This window comes from Diachasmimorpha longicaudata, chromosome 7 (assembly GCF_034640455.1).
Source record: "Diachasmimorpha longicaudata isolate KC_UGA_2023 chromosome 7, iyDiaLong2, whole genome shotgun sequence".
NCBI classification, from domain to species: Eukaryota; Metazoa; Arthropoda; class Insecta; order Hymenoptera; family Braconidae; genus Diachasmimorpha; species Diachasmimorpha longicaudata.
In genome coordinates this window covers 290,037-305,171 of record NC_087231.1, presented here as the reverse complement: position 1 = coordinate 305,171, position 15,135 = coordinate 290,037, and the positions used below count along the sequence as shown (strand labels likewise).

The following is a 15,135-nucleotide window of genomic DNA, read 5'->3' as shown; positions in this document are numbered from 1 at the left end:
CCCGACTAACCCGAGCACGAGATGGCGCCAGAAGCATCTCAATTGCTTGATCGGTTCGATCGGTAGAATTAAGAGAAAAACGTGAAGAACAAATACCTACGTTATTGAATAATTACCAGAGATAGATGTATTAATGTACTTGCATGTTTGTTTGTGACTGCTGCATGATTAAATCGACCAAGCAGTTGATATAACCCTGGCCCCATCTCGCGCTAGAAGTACGCCAGCCCCAATCCCGTTTTAGGCGCTGGAATTTTGAATGATTTCACCAAGTACCTCGGCTTTATTTTTATTCACATATGAAAATTTTCAATAGAAAATCTTGACGAATTCTAAAGGAATTTTTAGACTTTCTATAAGACTTCTGTTGAATTTTCTATTAGTTTTTTGCCATTTCTTTTGACATGTTTGATAGGAATTATTTAGAAAAAGGTTACAGAATTTTGTTTTCTTTAGAATTTTTTCCGCTCCAATTTTCCAAGTTTTTCATTCTATCTTTTTAAAGAGAAGAAAATAAAACAAGACTTGCATTCGAAAGTACAAGACTAAGAAAAACTTGGAAAATTTACGTCGAGAAAATTATATAAAAAAAATGGAATTCTATTGACTTTTTCTATTCAATATTTGCTATCGAACATATCAATACAAACGGGCCAAAAAGGAATAGAAAATTCGATAGAAGTTCTATATAATAGAAAATCTTACAGAATTTTTCAAGATTTTCTATTAAAAATTTAGGTACATACTTCACATGTTCCGGTTAAGGAATTACTGCCGACATTTTCCTATCTGTCATGTTTGTTGGAAATTTTTTGAAAATTGTACATTTAATTGGTATGAAAAAATATACCGTTTCTGGGTTCAATTACTCACAAAGTTTCATAATTGTGTCATAATTTTTCTACATGTTCACTAAAGTTTTGCAGTTTAGAAAGAAAACGTTTTAAAGTTTTTTAAAAATTTAGTGAAAACGTTGGAAATGTCTTCTACGATGACGAAACTTGGCCAGTCGTTGAAAAATAGAAAAACCTAAAAACGGTATATTTTTTCATGCCAATTAAATCGATTATTTTTCCTATCCAAATTTCAGCCAATAGAATTGCACCATTTGTTGATATTTTGTATAGCCTACCCCGAATTTCAGCGATTATTTTTCCCATCCAAATCTTGGCCAATAGGATTGGACCATTCGATGTTATTTTGTATAGCCAACACGGTATTTCAGCGGAAATTCTTGGAAATTTCACTGGAAATTTTGCATGTTGCTATATATAAAAAAAAAACAAATGTTGAAGTAACCCTCAATTGTATCTGACAGATTAAATGGCAATTCGTTAAAAATTATGTCTCATGGTGCAATTCTATCGGCCAAGATTTGGATGGAAAAAATAATCATCCGAATACCACTCGAACTTCGAAATTATCCGATATTTCCCTCAAGGTTCCCTACAAACAAATAAGCTTGTCAAGTTTTCCAGAAAAATCACTCGGGCTTCCGCTCGTGATTTATAAACTGGAAAACTGTACACGTTCATTTGTTTGCAACGAACCTATCGCGGAAATATCCGATAATTTCGGAGCTCTTGTGGTATTATATGCGATATTTCCCGAGAAATATACAGAAAACATGAACAATAGGAAAATTTCGGCAGTAACTCCTTAAGAGCAGATAATTTTTTTTTGTAGATGTTTTTTCAGATTTATCATGTTTATTCTTCTTAGGTTCCTCATACTTTTTTTAGGTTTATTATTTTTAATTTTTTTAGGTCCATACTATTTTTTTCAGCTCAGCCCCGGACGTGCTCTATAAACGAGACGAAGGGGACGGTTTGAGTCACCTACTGAGCGCGTCTCCAGGTGGCGGATAGGGGGAAGGCCGGAGTATGAGTGGCACCTCGGGACCGGAGATAGGAGGCTGAAAACAGCACCTGAATCTGGATTTCTGGGGCACACTTCGGATATCGGCTAGCGACGGCTATAATGTCGACCTACGGGAGTAAAGACCCGTCAGGAAGATCCAAGGCATCGTCGCGGACCAGACTCCCCAAGCCATGGTGGATGTAATTGTGCCGAGGGCTGAATGGCACCGGGGTACAGTGTCTCTAACGATACCCTTGGGGAGCTTGGCAGCACCCCATTGTATCCATGCCTTACTCGCGTATCCAGGTTCTGCGGGGGTGGAATTTCTTTTCTTGGCTACTCGTGGGAATAACATGGATCCAACTATTAATAAAAATTTTAACGCCGATGACGGTGCCCTCCCTGCGGGAACGGCAGAGGCATGTAGGGCAGAGGAGTTGATGATCTGCGCTAGGGCCTCGGAAGGGGAACAAGTGCAGATGGTGGTAGAGGGGGAGCCAGCCTCAGAGGGGCCTACCATTGGTGGACCCGCTGTCGCTGACCCCACCCAGGGCAAAAGAAAGAAGGGAAGGACGGGCGCGGAGAAGCGCAGGGCCCGCCAGGCTAGGCTGAAAGCCGAGGCCTCGCAGGATCTGCAATCCCCGCAGGTAATGACCGCGTCTGAGAATAAGGAGGAACAGGGGACAGGGCCCAAGAGACCCAGGTCCTCTGGTTCCACTCCCCCGGATGTGGCCATGCCCGCGAAGAGTGTGCGGGCGATGGAAGGACTGGGGGCTGCTTCCTTCAGAGAGGCGGCGAAGGGTGGAGGCAGGGTGGCCGTAGTGCCAACTGGCCACTCCGAGCTGTTCCTGACAAGGGAGCAGGCCAATCTGGACCTGGAGGCGCTGGTGACAGCACTGTTCGGGGCTGACCTAGACGGTCAGCTTCCGAGCTTTGATGTCCACTGGTTTACGATGGCGTGCTGTGGGTGGCATGCACGGATAGTCAGTCGAAAGACTGGCTGAAGACTATGGTGCCCACCCTGGGAAGAGGCCTCCCTTATCCTAGTGGATAAGGAAGCGCTCCAAAAGCTAATTAGGGTTGCGGCCTTTCTCCCGGCAAAACCCGTGGGAGCGGCTGTGGCCCTTGAGAGGCTCGGACTGCAGAACCGGACCCTCTCCACTGGTAAGTGGAGAGTCTGGGACTGCCGAAGCGGGGATGAAGGGCTCAACCTAGTGTTGGGTGTGCACCCTAAGTCCCTAGAGGTCCTGAAGGGTCTGGGGATGGCCCCCTTCTACTGCCTCGGCCGGGCTCGTTTTTACGAGACCCAGCGAAGAGCGGCGGGAGGAAAGGCGCCCCAGGCACAACGGGACCCTAGAAAAGCGGTCACTGACCAAAGTGGGTCAGGGACTGCTGATGTTGAGGGGGGACGGGAGGGAGCGCCAACTGGACCAGAGGGTCCGGAGGGTGCCCCTGTAACTGCCGGGGAAGGCGGCCGCGAGGGTGGAGCGCAGGAGAGCTAGGAACGCTCCCTCTTACAGAGGGACCCTCTCGCTGTTGTACGACCTCCGCTGTACGGACGTACTAAGGGCCGTAGAGGAAGGCCGCCTCTGGTGAGGGGGGGGGCACGGCGGGAACTGGAAGGGGATCTCAAGGGACCCTCAACTGGGCCCTGCCGAGCTCATCTCACTCGGGGCAGGGAAGGGGGCCTACAGGCGACCATTCCTAAAGGCCTACCAAAGACCAGAAGGACGAGGGGAGAAGGAGCAGAAGACGAGATGAGGGGAGACGGCTTATTCTCACTGCTAATCCACTGCTCCCAGATTAACTTGCAGCACTGTAAGGCTGCGACTGTCCTGCTGAGTCGCAGCCTCGCGCTAGAGCACACAGACATATGTCTTATACAAGAGTCCAAGAGGCAACACGGAGGCTCGGTTAAAGGCTTATCTGGTGGCGAGGTGGAGCTATTCTATGCCCGGGGCGATCTGGGCCCCAGGGCCTGCACGGCTGTCAAAAGAGCGTGCGGAGCCAGGGGAATGGCTAACTTCTGCCACAGAGATTTGGTGGCGGTTGTCCTGAGACTTCGGGGGGAGGACGACGCGGAGGACATTGTGTTCGGCTCGGCTTACTTCCCGTATGACTCGCCTACACCACCACCCACTAGGGAACTGCGTAACTTGGTGAATCACTGTAGAGCCAAAAAGCTGCCTCTCATCATAGGGTGCGACGCAAATGCGCAGAACCTGGTGTGGGGCAATGAAAGATGTAATGACAGGGGCACTGCTCTCCTGGAATTTATGGCAGACGTGGACCTGGAGATCCTAAACAGGGGCTCGAGGCCTACGTTTGTCACCTCTCGCTGTCAGTGTATCATTGACGTAACCATGTGCATCCGCCGGCTGGCGGGGCGATGCAGGGACTGGAGAGTGGACAGGGAGGACACACTCTCCGACCACCGACGCATCAGATTTAGCATTAAGGGCGGTGCCAAACTACAGTAGGACCGCCTGCGCAGAAACCCAAGGGCCACCGACTGGGATTCCTTTGAGAGGAACCTAGAGGAAAGGCTCAGGGTAGGACGCGTAAGGCCCTGCAGGAGGGACAGGTTGGAGGACGAGGTGGAGAGAATCCACGTTGCCCTAGCCGAGTCCTTCCAAATAGCATGTCCGGCTAAACGATGCAGGCAAGGAAACAAAGTCCCCTGGTGGACTCGTGAGCTGGACAGGTTGAGAAATCAGTCCAGGAGACTCGGGAATCGGGCGCACAAATCAAAGAGAGCCGAAGACTGGACTCCGTACAGAAATGTGCAGAGGGAGTACAAGAGGCTCATAAAACAATCAAAGGAGCTCACCTGGAGAATATACTGTGAGGAACTGGATGCGCTTTCAAGCATCTCCAGGCTTCGCAGAGTCTTCTGCGGCGACCCCGACTGAGAGCTAGCCGCAAGAATAGTAACGCTGGATAGGCTGCAATGGGCGGTGGACTCCTTCAAATGTAGAAGAGTCCGCGAAGAGAGGGCCCATTGCTCCTACGCAGACTCATACCCGCATTTAGGGCCTGCTTAGCATTGGGCTATGTGCCCGGCAGGTGGCGGGAAGTTAAGGTTGTCTTTATCCCCAAACCGGGTAAATGCAGCTATGGCAATGCGAAAGCCTACAGACCAATCAGCCTAAGCTCCTTCTTGTGGAAGACGCTGGAAAGGCTGGTCGACAGGCACATTAAGGAGAGGGCACTGAGGTCTAACCAGATATGCTCCTCACAACATGTTTACCAATCTGGCAGATCAACTGAGACTGCGCTTCACCACTTGGTAGGCACAATAGAAAATGCAAAGGAAAGGGGGGAGGACACCCTTGGTGTCTCCATAGACATCGAAGGGGCCTTCGACAACACCTCCGTTGATACGATGGAGAAAGCTGCGCCATCTTTTGGGATCGAGGAGTCGGTCATCAAATGGATAGCCGCCATGCTCCGAACTAGAGTTGTCCACTCCACCTTTGGGGACAGTGCGGTAAGGGCTGTGGCGGGGAGGGGCTGCCCGCAGGGGGGGTTATCGCCCCTCTGGTATGGCTCCTCGTTGTCGACTGCCTCCTCACTGGACTCGAGGAGCTCGGGGTAAGGACAGTCGGATATGCAGATGATGTGGCGCTGCTGGCAACTAGCAGGGACGCGAGCACGCTACATAGCAAAATGCAGAAGGCGCTGAACTATGTTCAGCACTGGTGCACATCGAAGGGCCTAAGGGTAAACCCAGGCAAGACGGAGAAGGTGCACTTTACAAGCGGACGGAGGGGTGCCACTAAAGCTCCCTCCATCTGTAACACAGAGCTGGAATTCTCTGGGGAAGTCAAATACCCAGGTATTTGGCTCGACAAGAAGCTCAGCTGGAAAAAGCATATCGCCATGCAGACTACCAAGGTCACTATGACATACTGGGCATGCAGGCGAATGTTCAGAAGCACATGGGGTCTAAGGCCGAGGATGGTCAAGTGGATCTACACGGCCATTATAACCCCACAGCTAGCATACGCACCCGCAGTGTGGTGGAGAGCCTTGAATAAGGCCTGCCACAGGAAAGCGGTGGACAGAGTGGGCAGGCTTGCGATGCTGGGCATAGCAGGGGCCCTTCGAACGACCCCGAGCTCAGCATTGGAGGCCCTGCTCTTCATGCAACCGCCACACCTGATTATAAGGGAGGAGGCGACAAAAGCGGCCGCAAGATTGCGGCTGCAGGGAACATGGAAGGGAGCCAGGAATGGGCACGCTAGTGTCCTCCGCGCAGACGGAGAGCTGGAAGGGCTACTGTCGCGCGGTGCTGACGCCTGCAGGCCCAGATGGCACTTTCGCAGAAAGTTCTCTGTCAACCGTGGATGGGGGGAAACCCCGTCAGGAGAGGACGCGGACTGGAGGCCGCCCCGTGGACTAGTCTGATATACGGACGGATCACGGGTGAGCGGACGGGCAGGAGCGGGGGTCTGGTCAGAGGGTCCCGCAATAGCGAGGACCATTGGGCTGGACTCGCACGCAACCGTACGCCAGACTGAGCTGGCTGCCCTAAGGACCTTCGCCAGGATGATCGTGGAGAGAGGGGACAAGAGCAAAAAATCTTCATCTACTCAGACAGCAGGCGCGCGCTGAGGGCAATACTCTGGTATGAGTGTTGCTCTAAGTTAGTAGGTGAATGCGTTGAGCTGATGGAGGAAATTGCCGTAAACAATCTGCTTGAGGTGGCTTCGATTCCGGGCCACGCTGGCATCAAAGGCAATGAGAAAGCCGATGAGCAAGGAAAGAACGGTAGCAGTAGGGCCTTTCAGGGGGAGGTGGAGCACGTAGGCGTGCATACCGACTTTGTGACGGACCTGGCCAAATAGCGTGGGGATAGGAGGATTGTGGAGAGGTGGGACTCGGAGACGGGTGCCAGACACACGAAATCCTTCCTACAAAAACCCACTAGGAAGATTGCAGAGACATTGTTGGGTCTAAACTGGGCTAAGCTCCGTGCTATAGTGGGGCTTATCACTGGACACTGGCCCCTGGCTCTGTATTTATCAAGGATAAGCAAGGGGACTGACCCCCTATGCAAAAGATGCGGGTTGACGGAGGAGGATCCTCTTCACCTATGCACAAGATGCAGCGGGCTCGATGAAGTCAGGTGTGATGTTTTTGGGTCTGCATGCACAGATATATGCGTCGACAGGGACGGAATCAAGGGGCTCTATGAGTTTGCTCGTAGGGCACAGATACTCGATACCAGCGACTAGACGGCTGCCTAAGGGCAGGGTGTAAAATGGCCGTGAGGCTGATTGCACCTCTGGCTTGGACCATCTAAGGAATAATAAGTCAATAAGTCAATATTTTTTTCAGGTTTTATGTAATTTCTTCGGTTTTTTTTCAGGTTTATTATTTTTAATCTTTTCAGGTTTACGATATTTTTTCAGGTTCATGTAATTTCTTTTTTTTTCAGGGTTATTATTTTTATTCTTTTCAGGTTTATGAGATTTTTCAGGTTTATGTAATTTCTTCTTTTTTTTCAGGTTTTATGTAGTCTTTTTCTATCGTTATGTTGAAAAAATTGATAGTCCTCTCGTTTTAATCATGTTCGTTATTTATTAAATGACCAGTCTTTTTTTCTTACATTAGATGTTTCTTAATCCTTATTTAATATATTCTTTAATAGTGTTGTAAATCCGGCTAATCCCAAGTCTTCCTTTTCCCCGCGCTCGCCAAACCTTCGACCGCTCGACCCCTGGCCAAAACAACCTGCTGTTGCCAGGGGGTCAATTAGCATTTTTGCCTAATTGAGACGCCACGTTCCGGAGAGATCGACCCCACAAACACGCCCTTTGACCACTCAGAAGGGTCACGTGTCAACGATCCAGATCCTTCTTGACCGTGACCTCTCCTCAAATCACTCTCTCACCGTTTGGACTCCGTTTCGACAACAAGTGCCACATCGTGTTCTCATTATTTTTCATCGAACCCCAAACGTGTGTTCAGATCTCGATTTCCTCAAATCGCGAATTCTCTTATAAGTTTTGTAGTTTAAACTCAGTGACCGCTCATTATTAATTGTAATCGATATCAGACGATATTTTTATAAACAAAAGGACTCATTTAGTCGATACGCGTGTGACTCATTGTGTCTTCATCCGGCTTAATTTCCTCACCCCTCACCTCTCGCCACCGCCAGTCCCCCTCAATCAGTTCCCTTACATAAACCAGATGCCTGTACAAACAAATAGTTATATTATATTTATTTTATTAACATAATTCTTCATTACAGTATTATCAATAAAATATCATATAACCACCATTTTTAAGAAATCTATTACTACCAGTCTTTTTTTTTGTCCTTTTGGCTCCATCTTTTTTTTTATCAATAACTAATGTAATTGATGAAGGTCAATTTTCTCCCCCCTCTCGGGCCATATCCCATCCCTCTTTCAGGACCTCTCCCATCGCGTCCTCTCGCTCCCCCGCCCCTGCCACCTTCGTAAAATTGCCCTCTCCTTACCCATCCTTGTGAGTGGAATTGCCCTCTTCCTCCACTGCCACTTGGTACTTGTCCTCTGCCTATGAGGTGCCTCATTGAGACATGTCTCCCTCCTCGATGAATTGCTCCTCCCCCTCTTAGGTTTCCTGCAGTGATGGATTCCTCCATGGTCCGTTGGAGTTTTTTGAATTCCGTCTTCCAGTAGCTGAAACATTGAAATCATTACCATTATTTGTTAGGAAAGCGTGGGGCAACATGGAACACACGACAGAATTTCACAGTAGGTAGATCTCGTAATTTAAGGGAAATAGGACATTTTTTATGGGAACCTTTTTTGTAGCTTGTAAAATTCTCTACAAAAAAGGACCTCATGAAAAATGTCCTATCTCCCTTAGATTACCAGATTTGCTTACTGCGAGATTCTGCCCCACGCTCCACTACATATAGGAAATATGAAAAATCTTAAAAAATATGGGGAAAAATACTAACATTGCGTCCCGTTCGGCTTGACGCTTTCCTCCCCTTTTTTTTTGACCTCCTCGCTCTCCCTGCTGCTGTTCCTCCCCTCTTCGTCGCTTTCGCCATCTGGCTCCTTTTCTTCATCTGGCTGTCCTGACTGTTGTCCTTTCAATTGCTCCCTCAACAATTGCAGCTCAGCCCTCATTGCAGCAACCCTGTTTGACTCCATCTTCTCAGCATTCTGCCTTCCTCGACTGCCCCCGCTTATTTCTTCCTCTAACTGTCTTCCTGTTTGCCTTGTTTTGCCTCTTCCGTCTTTCTAACTCCAACAACAGTTTCGACCTCGTTGACATCGTTCAGCCTAGTTGGATTTGAAAAAAAAATTAGCTGAATTCGTCCCCCGACGTTCTTTTCCTTCATTTTTTGACAATTCTTTTTTTCTAGAATTTCCTAACTTTTAGCTTAATTTTTTTCATTATTTTTCAGGTTTAGTTGACTCCTTAGGCTGAGTCTATTATTTTTCTATTATTTATTTTTATTTTCAGGTTTTTCCCCACGTTTGTTTGATATTCTAGTTCTAGGTTATTTTCTTCACGATTATTTTTACTTTATTCAAGCATTTTATTCTTTTTATTGTATTTTTTGCACAAACTCAGAAAATTAAAGGTTCTGGCCGAGCACGTGTCTGTCGCAATTTATTATTATTACAATAATAGAGGAGAAAAATGTATTTGAATTTGAAGGACTAGGAAATGAAGAAGAGATGAAGAAAAATTAATAAATAATTATTATATATTAATGTACCTGCTTTTTTAATTTTTCCACTCACAATTTCACACCACAAAATCACAGAATCAGAAAAAATAATGATAATAATGGCTGCAACACGTCGTTCCAATTGCACGCGTTCCTTCGGTCCAAAGCCAAGAACTAATGCCAACCCAAATGCCCGGACGACGGAACGTAAGGGGGGGCAACACAATAACGAAATGTCCGGGTTGATTTTTTTTTCGAACAATTCAGGAAAAGGGGCGTGGTCTTGCATAATATCTCTTTTTATGCAAAGAGAAATGAAGATTTGGGCATTTTTACATTATAAAAATGGCAAGAGAATCCTAAAATCTATATGCCATGTTTTTTTCCCGGAAAAATAAGAGAAATAAAAAAAAATGCGCGAAATCATCGAAAACTAAATGTATATAAACCCGCAGCTGTGCCCTGACGTCTTTGCGCATACACATGGCGCAAGCAGCTACTGCGGCTTTTGATAGTCACCGTTGGAGGGGTTCTGGGAAATATCGCTGGGGGAAATGATGCCACTGGGTGAAGGGGGAAAAAAGGGGTACTCACCCGACTGGTGACACTTTTCCAAGATTCTGGGGTTTTCCTCTCCTCTCTGGGTTTTTAGGGATGTCCACCCTTTTCCTGGGGTCCAACAAGGTCGACTCGGGTCCAGAAGAGACTCTCTTGGAACTCTGGAGATCCTGGGCCACTTTGTTATACACTATCTTCCGATCGATTGGAATATTAATTATTAAATGACGCACTGATTATGGTGACAGCTTAGCGACGAGTGGCGATCGACAGGCCACTTGAGGATCTCCTCGAAGTATTCGGGAGTCCTCGGCCTAGATTCGTCCCTTTCCGGTGACGTAACGCCCGCATCCCTGTGATCCGCCGATTGATGGTTATGGGTATCTTCGGTGGCCGAGGGGGAGAGGGATAAACACTACGCACCATGCGTGTGCGGCCATTGTCCGCATCCGAGCGGTGAGAAGCGGACTGCGGCGGGGGGGACGACCTACGTATCCACTCCTTCGATGAAGACGAAGCGGCGGGAGTAGGGGACTGCGAGAAGGAGGGGGATCACTACGTCATCTTATCCTCCAGTGGTGATTCTTCCGATGGTTGTCGCGCTGTCCGAGCGCGGCGAGTAGGGGGAGGGGAAGGACTTGTACAGAAGGGGGTTCTCCAACGGTGAGTGCGAGGTAGATAAAAGTAATGGTAATATAGGAGGCGAAGGGGGGGGGGTTGAGAATCACCTTAGAGCAGTGTCTCGCAAACTTTTTTAGTCTGCGGCACGCTAACTGAGGATTTTTTTTCCGCGGCACACTAAGCTAAATAAATTTTCGGAAGAAAACGTATATTTAAAAATAATTTAAAAAATTTGTTTTACAAATAGGTACATTAATTAATATTTGGTACAATAGAAAGGAAAATATTTTTATTTTAAGCTTAATGTGATGGATGGGCTTGTTTCTGGGAACAAATTTGCATTATTCGTGGTTCGAAGTTAGTCAAACACACTCGCATCTCTCCATCAATCATCTGAAGTCGCTCACGTTTTTTAGATTTAATTTCAGTCAATGAAGAAAATGCAATTTCGCAGAGATAAGAGGAGCCAAATGGTAACAAACTTCGAAGAGCTTTCATGCTCAATTCTGGATATTGATTTTGAAGAGAGATCCAAAACGTTGATAACTCGAGTTCTGCGAAAGAAGCTTTGTGCACCAAATCATTTTTCAGGTCGATAAAATCCTCTTCTTCTTTTATTGAGAATGAGCTGTCCGTGCAACCTACAAAGGGGTTGACCACCCATTCGTCTTTTTTCGAATTCAGAGATGGAAAATATTTGACGAATGAAGAGGACAGATTTTCAAATGTAGTTTGAATTTCTTTTGATATTTTATGTTTAATTGTTGATGTATTGACAGTTGGAAGAAAGTCAAATTGCAAATTTTTAGATTTTTGCAACCACAGTTTCAGTTTTTCTTCAAAAGCCTTGAGTTTTCCGGTAATGCTAATGATGTTTTCCTTGGCTCCTTGGATGCTCATATTCAGTTTATTCAATTTTTCAAAAATGTCATTCAGGAACGAAACTTCAAGCCACCAATATCGTCATGCAGAAAATCGACTTTATCAGTATTGTCTGTCTCGAAAAATGAAACAATTTCTGCTCGCAAAAGTATCACTCGTTCGAGAACTTTTCCTTTCGAGAGCCACCTCACTTCAGTATGATACAACAAACCTTTATGATCGGAATCCATTGCTTCACATAATGATGCAAAAATTCTTGTTCGGAGTGCGTTTGACTTAATATAGTTGACGATCTTAATGACTTCCTTCAATGTTTGGCAAAGTTTTTCTGGAAGGGATTTGGTTACCAAACCTCTCGATGAATCATACAATGCACAATTTTCACATTCGGATTAATTTTCAACACATGAGCGACGAATCCTTTTTTGCGGCCTTGCATTGAAGGTGCGCCATCGGTACAGACACTGATACAGTTTTCCCATTTAATTCCTCTTGATTCAATATTTGTATTTACCAGTTCGAAAACGTCCTGTCCTGTGGTAGTTTGCTTCAGCTCCGAACAAAAGAAAAACTGATTTTGAATCGATCCGTCTTTAATAATACGGAGGAATGCTAATAGTTGAGCTTTATTACTAATATCGGTAGATTCGTCGACTTGAAGAGCCCATAAATTCGACATTTTGTCTTGATTATTCGCAAAATGCTCTTTGAGTTGTAGTTCAATATCATCGGACATACTTTGAATTCTACGCGCAATTGTATCACCTGATAACGGTATTACTTTTACACGTTCAACAGCTTGTGTTCCAATCATGGCTTTAACAGCTATCTCCAACGAAGGCAAAATGATATTTTCAGCATCAGCATGAGGCTTTTTCTTTTTTGCTAATAGTTGGGCAATTTCATAGCTTGCGATTTGAGCTTTTTCTGGTACCGTACATAAATTTTTGAATCGTTTGGCTTGGTTGTATAATTGTGAACGAAGGTTCTCGAAATAAGATTTCTCCTTGTTTATGTACAATGGATGTTTTTTTTCAAAATGTCGTCTAAGTTTACTCGGAACCATCGCTTCATTGGAAAGAGTTGTAGAACACAACATGCAAACGGGCAAAGAATTATCTTCTTTGGACGGAATGAAAGCAAACTCTATGTATTCATCATTGTATTTCCGCTTTGCTGAAACTGTTGAAGATGTGACCTTTGCGTTTTTTGTAGTTTTGTCAGAGTCCGGACTTTCAGAACTCTTTGTTTTGATAACGTATTTGTCCATATTGGGTCTGTAATTAAGTAACAAGTAAGTAACTGAAATGAATACCTTCTTATATTCAATATTGTAAGAAAAAAAATTTTAAAAGTATCAACGCCTGTTTAAGAAGTATGTAACTAGTTTATTAATTATATTAAGAATAAATATAGTTAATAAACATGGTCACTATTTAATTATTTGCACTCACCTTGATAATAAAGAAAATCAAACACAAACACGTGGTAAAAATAAAAAATCAGAACACAATTTAGCAAACGCAACAATATTCGTAAAACGAAAAACACAATGAGAAATTTTGAGGGGAATTGAAAAGTCACGCCACGGAGCAAAATGAAGCGTTGTCAAGTGGTACGTTGAGTGGGGGAAAATCCACGCCAGTGCCTCTCTAAGCAATTCACCCTCGCTTGTGCATCTTGTTGTTTCGACAAAGTTTGGGAGGGCAAATACGAGTACCTGCGTTGTGGCTAATTTAGTTAAAATTAATTGACTACTTTTTGGGTAATTTTCTAGTTATCAGAAATCGGTTTTTAGATTAATCTCAGAATATCTAGTGCAACTTAGAAAATCTTTTGCGGCACGGTTGACAGTCTCCCGCGGCACACCAGTGTGCCGCGGCACACAGTTTGCGAGGCACTGCCTTAGAGGTTATGTAGCCTCGTCACGAGGTCATCCTGATTACGCTCATTGAGAGGAACGTTGGATAGAGCTCGGATTGTGATTTTTAGTCTGTTAATTAACGCAATAGGTGTTGCGCCGTTTTTTAATCGTCTCTTACCAGCCACCCCTACAGTGATGTAGTCCGAGTCCTGGAAATAATCCGAACAAATGCGACGGTCACGTAATTGGGTCAGAGATAAACCGCGAAGTTGCTCATTCCCCATCCGGTCGATCCACCCTTCCGAAATGAGAAAATAATTACACCGACATCCATAATATTATATAAGAATGTGGGGCTTAAAATCCATATTTTCTGTCAAAAGCCAAATGAAAAATGTCTTCGCAACTTTAAAAAAATAATTTATAGTTTTTCCATTAGTTTTTTTTTTTAAATCTTCCGCAAAACCTTTCACGAAATCCAGTACGAAACTCTCCGCAAAACCCACCACAAAATTCACCGCCAAACCCATCGCGAAATTTACCGCGAAATTCATCGCGAAACCCTCCACAAAAGTCACCTCGAAACCCACCACGAAATTCACCGCGAAACCCTCCCGACTGATTCCAACAAATTATGACTCCATGCACGATTTTTCTTGAAGAATGGTGATTGAAATGGTTTTCATTACTTATCGCACCCGATGGAACATCACATCCTTGTCACTTGAAGAATTATTACACCCACTGTACACACACCTATTACATGACGGCATTGTCAAACCTTTACTGATACATATTAATTGTTCAACCACTGCAACAAAACGATAATGATAAAGTAAAGAGCTCGTAATAATTCGTCGTGTCCTCATCAATGTCAATCGACAACTGAAATCGATCGAGCGACTTTTTCGTGCCGTTAAAATCATCTCCCTGTATTGTTTTCAGTTTTTTAAAAGGCACGAGAAATCGCAGAAATCGACGGATGCGAAACAAAACACGGGCGTGAATAGAAGTAAAAAAAAAATAGAAATCTCCATGCAGAGAGGAAATTGAGGGTAATTTATCAGGCAAAAAAACATTTATGATTTAAATCATTTGGTTAGGATGTAAATCCGGAGACGGAGGGCGGTCAGCCTCGTCGGCCAAATTCGGTTGACCTCGGGTCCCAAACGAAACTGGCTGCCCCACTCATCACCTCAGTCTCAATTTTCCAGCAGACGATCCATACGCGAAAAAGTGTCTCGTAAAATTTTGGGTTGACATTAATCCGCGGTTAAACCCATCATACCAAAACTACATAATTTCGGTCCATTTAAAACCCATAGTGTATCGGTGGTGTGACGTTTTGAAGTTTGACTATCCCCTGCGATGGTGCTTTGGATAGCCAAATGATACTGAATTACTTCCCAGTCTACTCACTGGATATGGATATATACCTAGCTATATATATATAGCTAGTAGCATCCATATATATATATATATATATATATGTATATATATACATGCAAAGTATTTTTTGAGGACAATTCTGATCGAATAAGGTATTGTTTGAGGACATGTGGCTGTTTTAGGGACAGTCCTGAGAATTTTTTACATGAATCGTAGATTTCAGGGACTGACCTCAAAATAGACATAATCAAATGAATGTGGATTTTGAGGACTT

At 44.9% G+C, this 15,135-nt stretch overlaps 3 protein-coding genes across 5 annotated transcripts in view; 1 reads left to right on the top strand and 2 right to left on the bottom strand.

Moving 5' to 3' along the window:
- Positions 1–15,135, bottom strand: part of LOC135164605 (uncharacterized) — a 237,114-nt gene that overhangs the window by 157,034 nt on the left and 64,945 nt on the right. The gene's annotated exons all lie outside the window — the stretch shown is intronic.
- LOC135164491 (uncharacterized) lies at positions 4,811–5,458 on the top strand. The gene is made up of 2 exons (XM_064124888.1): positions 4,811–4,833; positions 4,927–5,458. Exons 1-2 carry the CDS (start codon positions 4,811–4,813, stop codon positions 5,456–5,458), a joined length of 555 nt encoding a protein of 184 aa, XP_063980958.1.
- On the bottom strand, positions 7,179–14,953 carry LOC135164604 (uncharacterized). 3 transcript variants are annotated; one of them, XR_010299336.1, is made up of 5 exons: positions 13,063–14,953; positions 10,142–12,885; positions 8,822–9,152; positions 8,354–8,537; positions 7,221–8,065 (listed from the first exon to the last, which is right to left on the bottom strand). XR_010299336.1 is itself a non-coding variant. In XM_064125105.1 (4 exons), exons 2-4 carry the CDS (start codon positions 8,933–8,935, stop codon positions 8,049–8,051), a joined length of 315 nt encoding a protein of 104 aa, XP_063981175.1. In that variant the 5' UTR covers positions 8,936–9,152; positions 9,596–10,134; the 3' UTR covers positions 7,179–8,048. The 3 variants fall into 3 exon arrangements, 2 of the variants coding, with proteins under 2 accessions (XP_063981175.1, XP_063981174.1); XM_064125105.1 differs by lacking the exons at positions 10,142–12,885; positions 13,063–14,953 and adding an exon at positions 9,596–10,134 and having other exon boundaries at positions 7,179–8,065; XM_064125104.1 differs by lacking the exon at positions 13,063–14,953 and having other exon boundaries at positions 7,413–8,065; positions 10,142–10,806.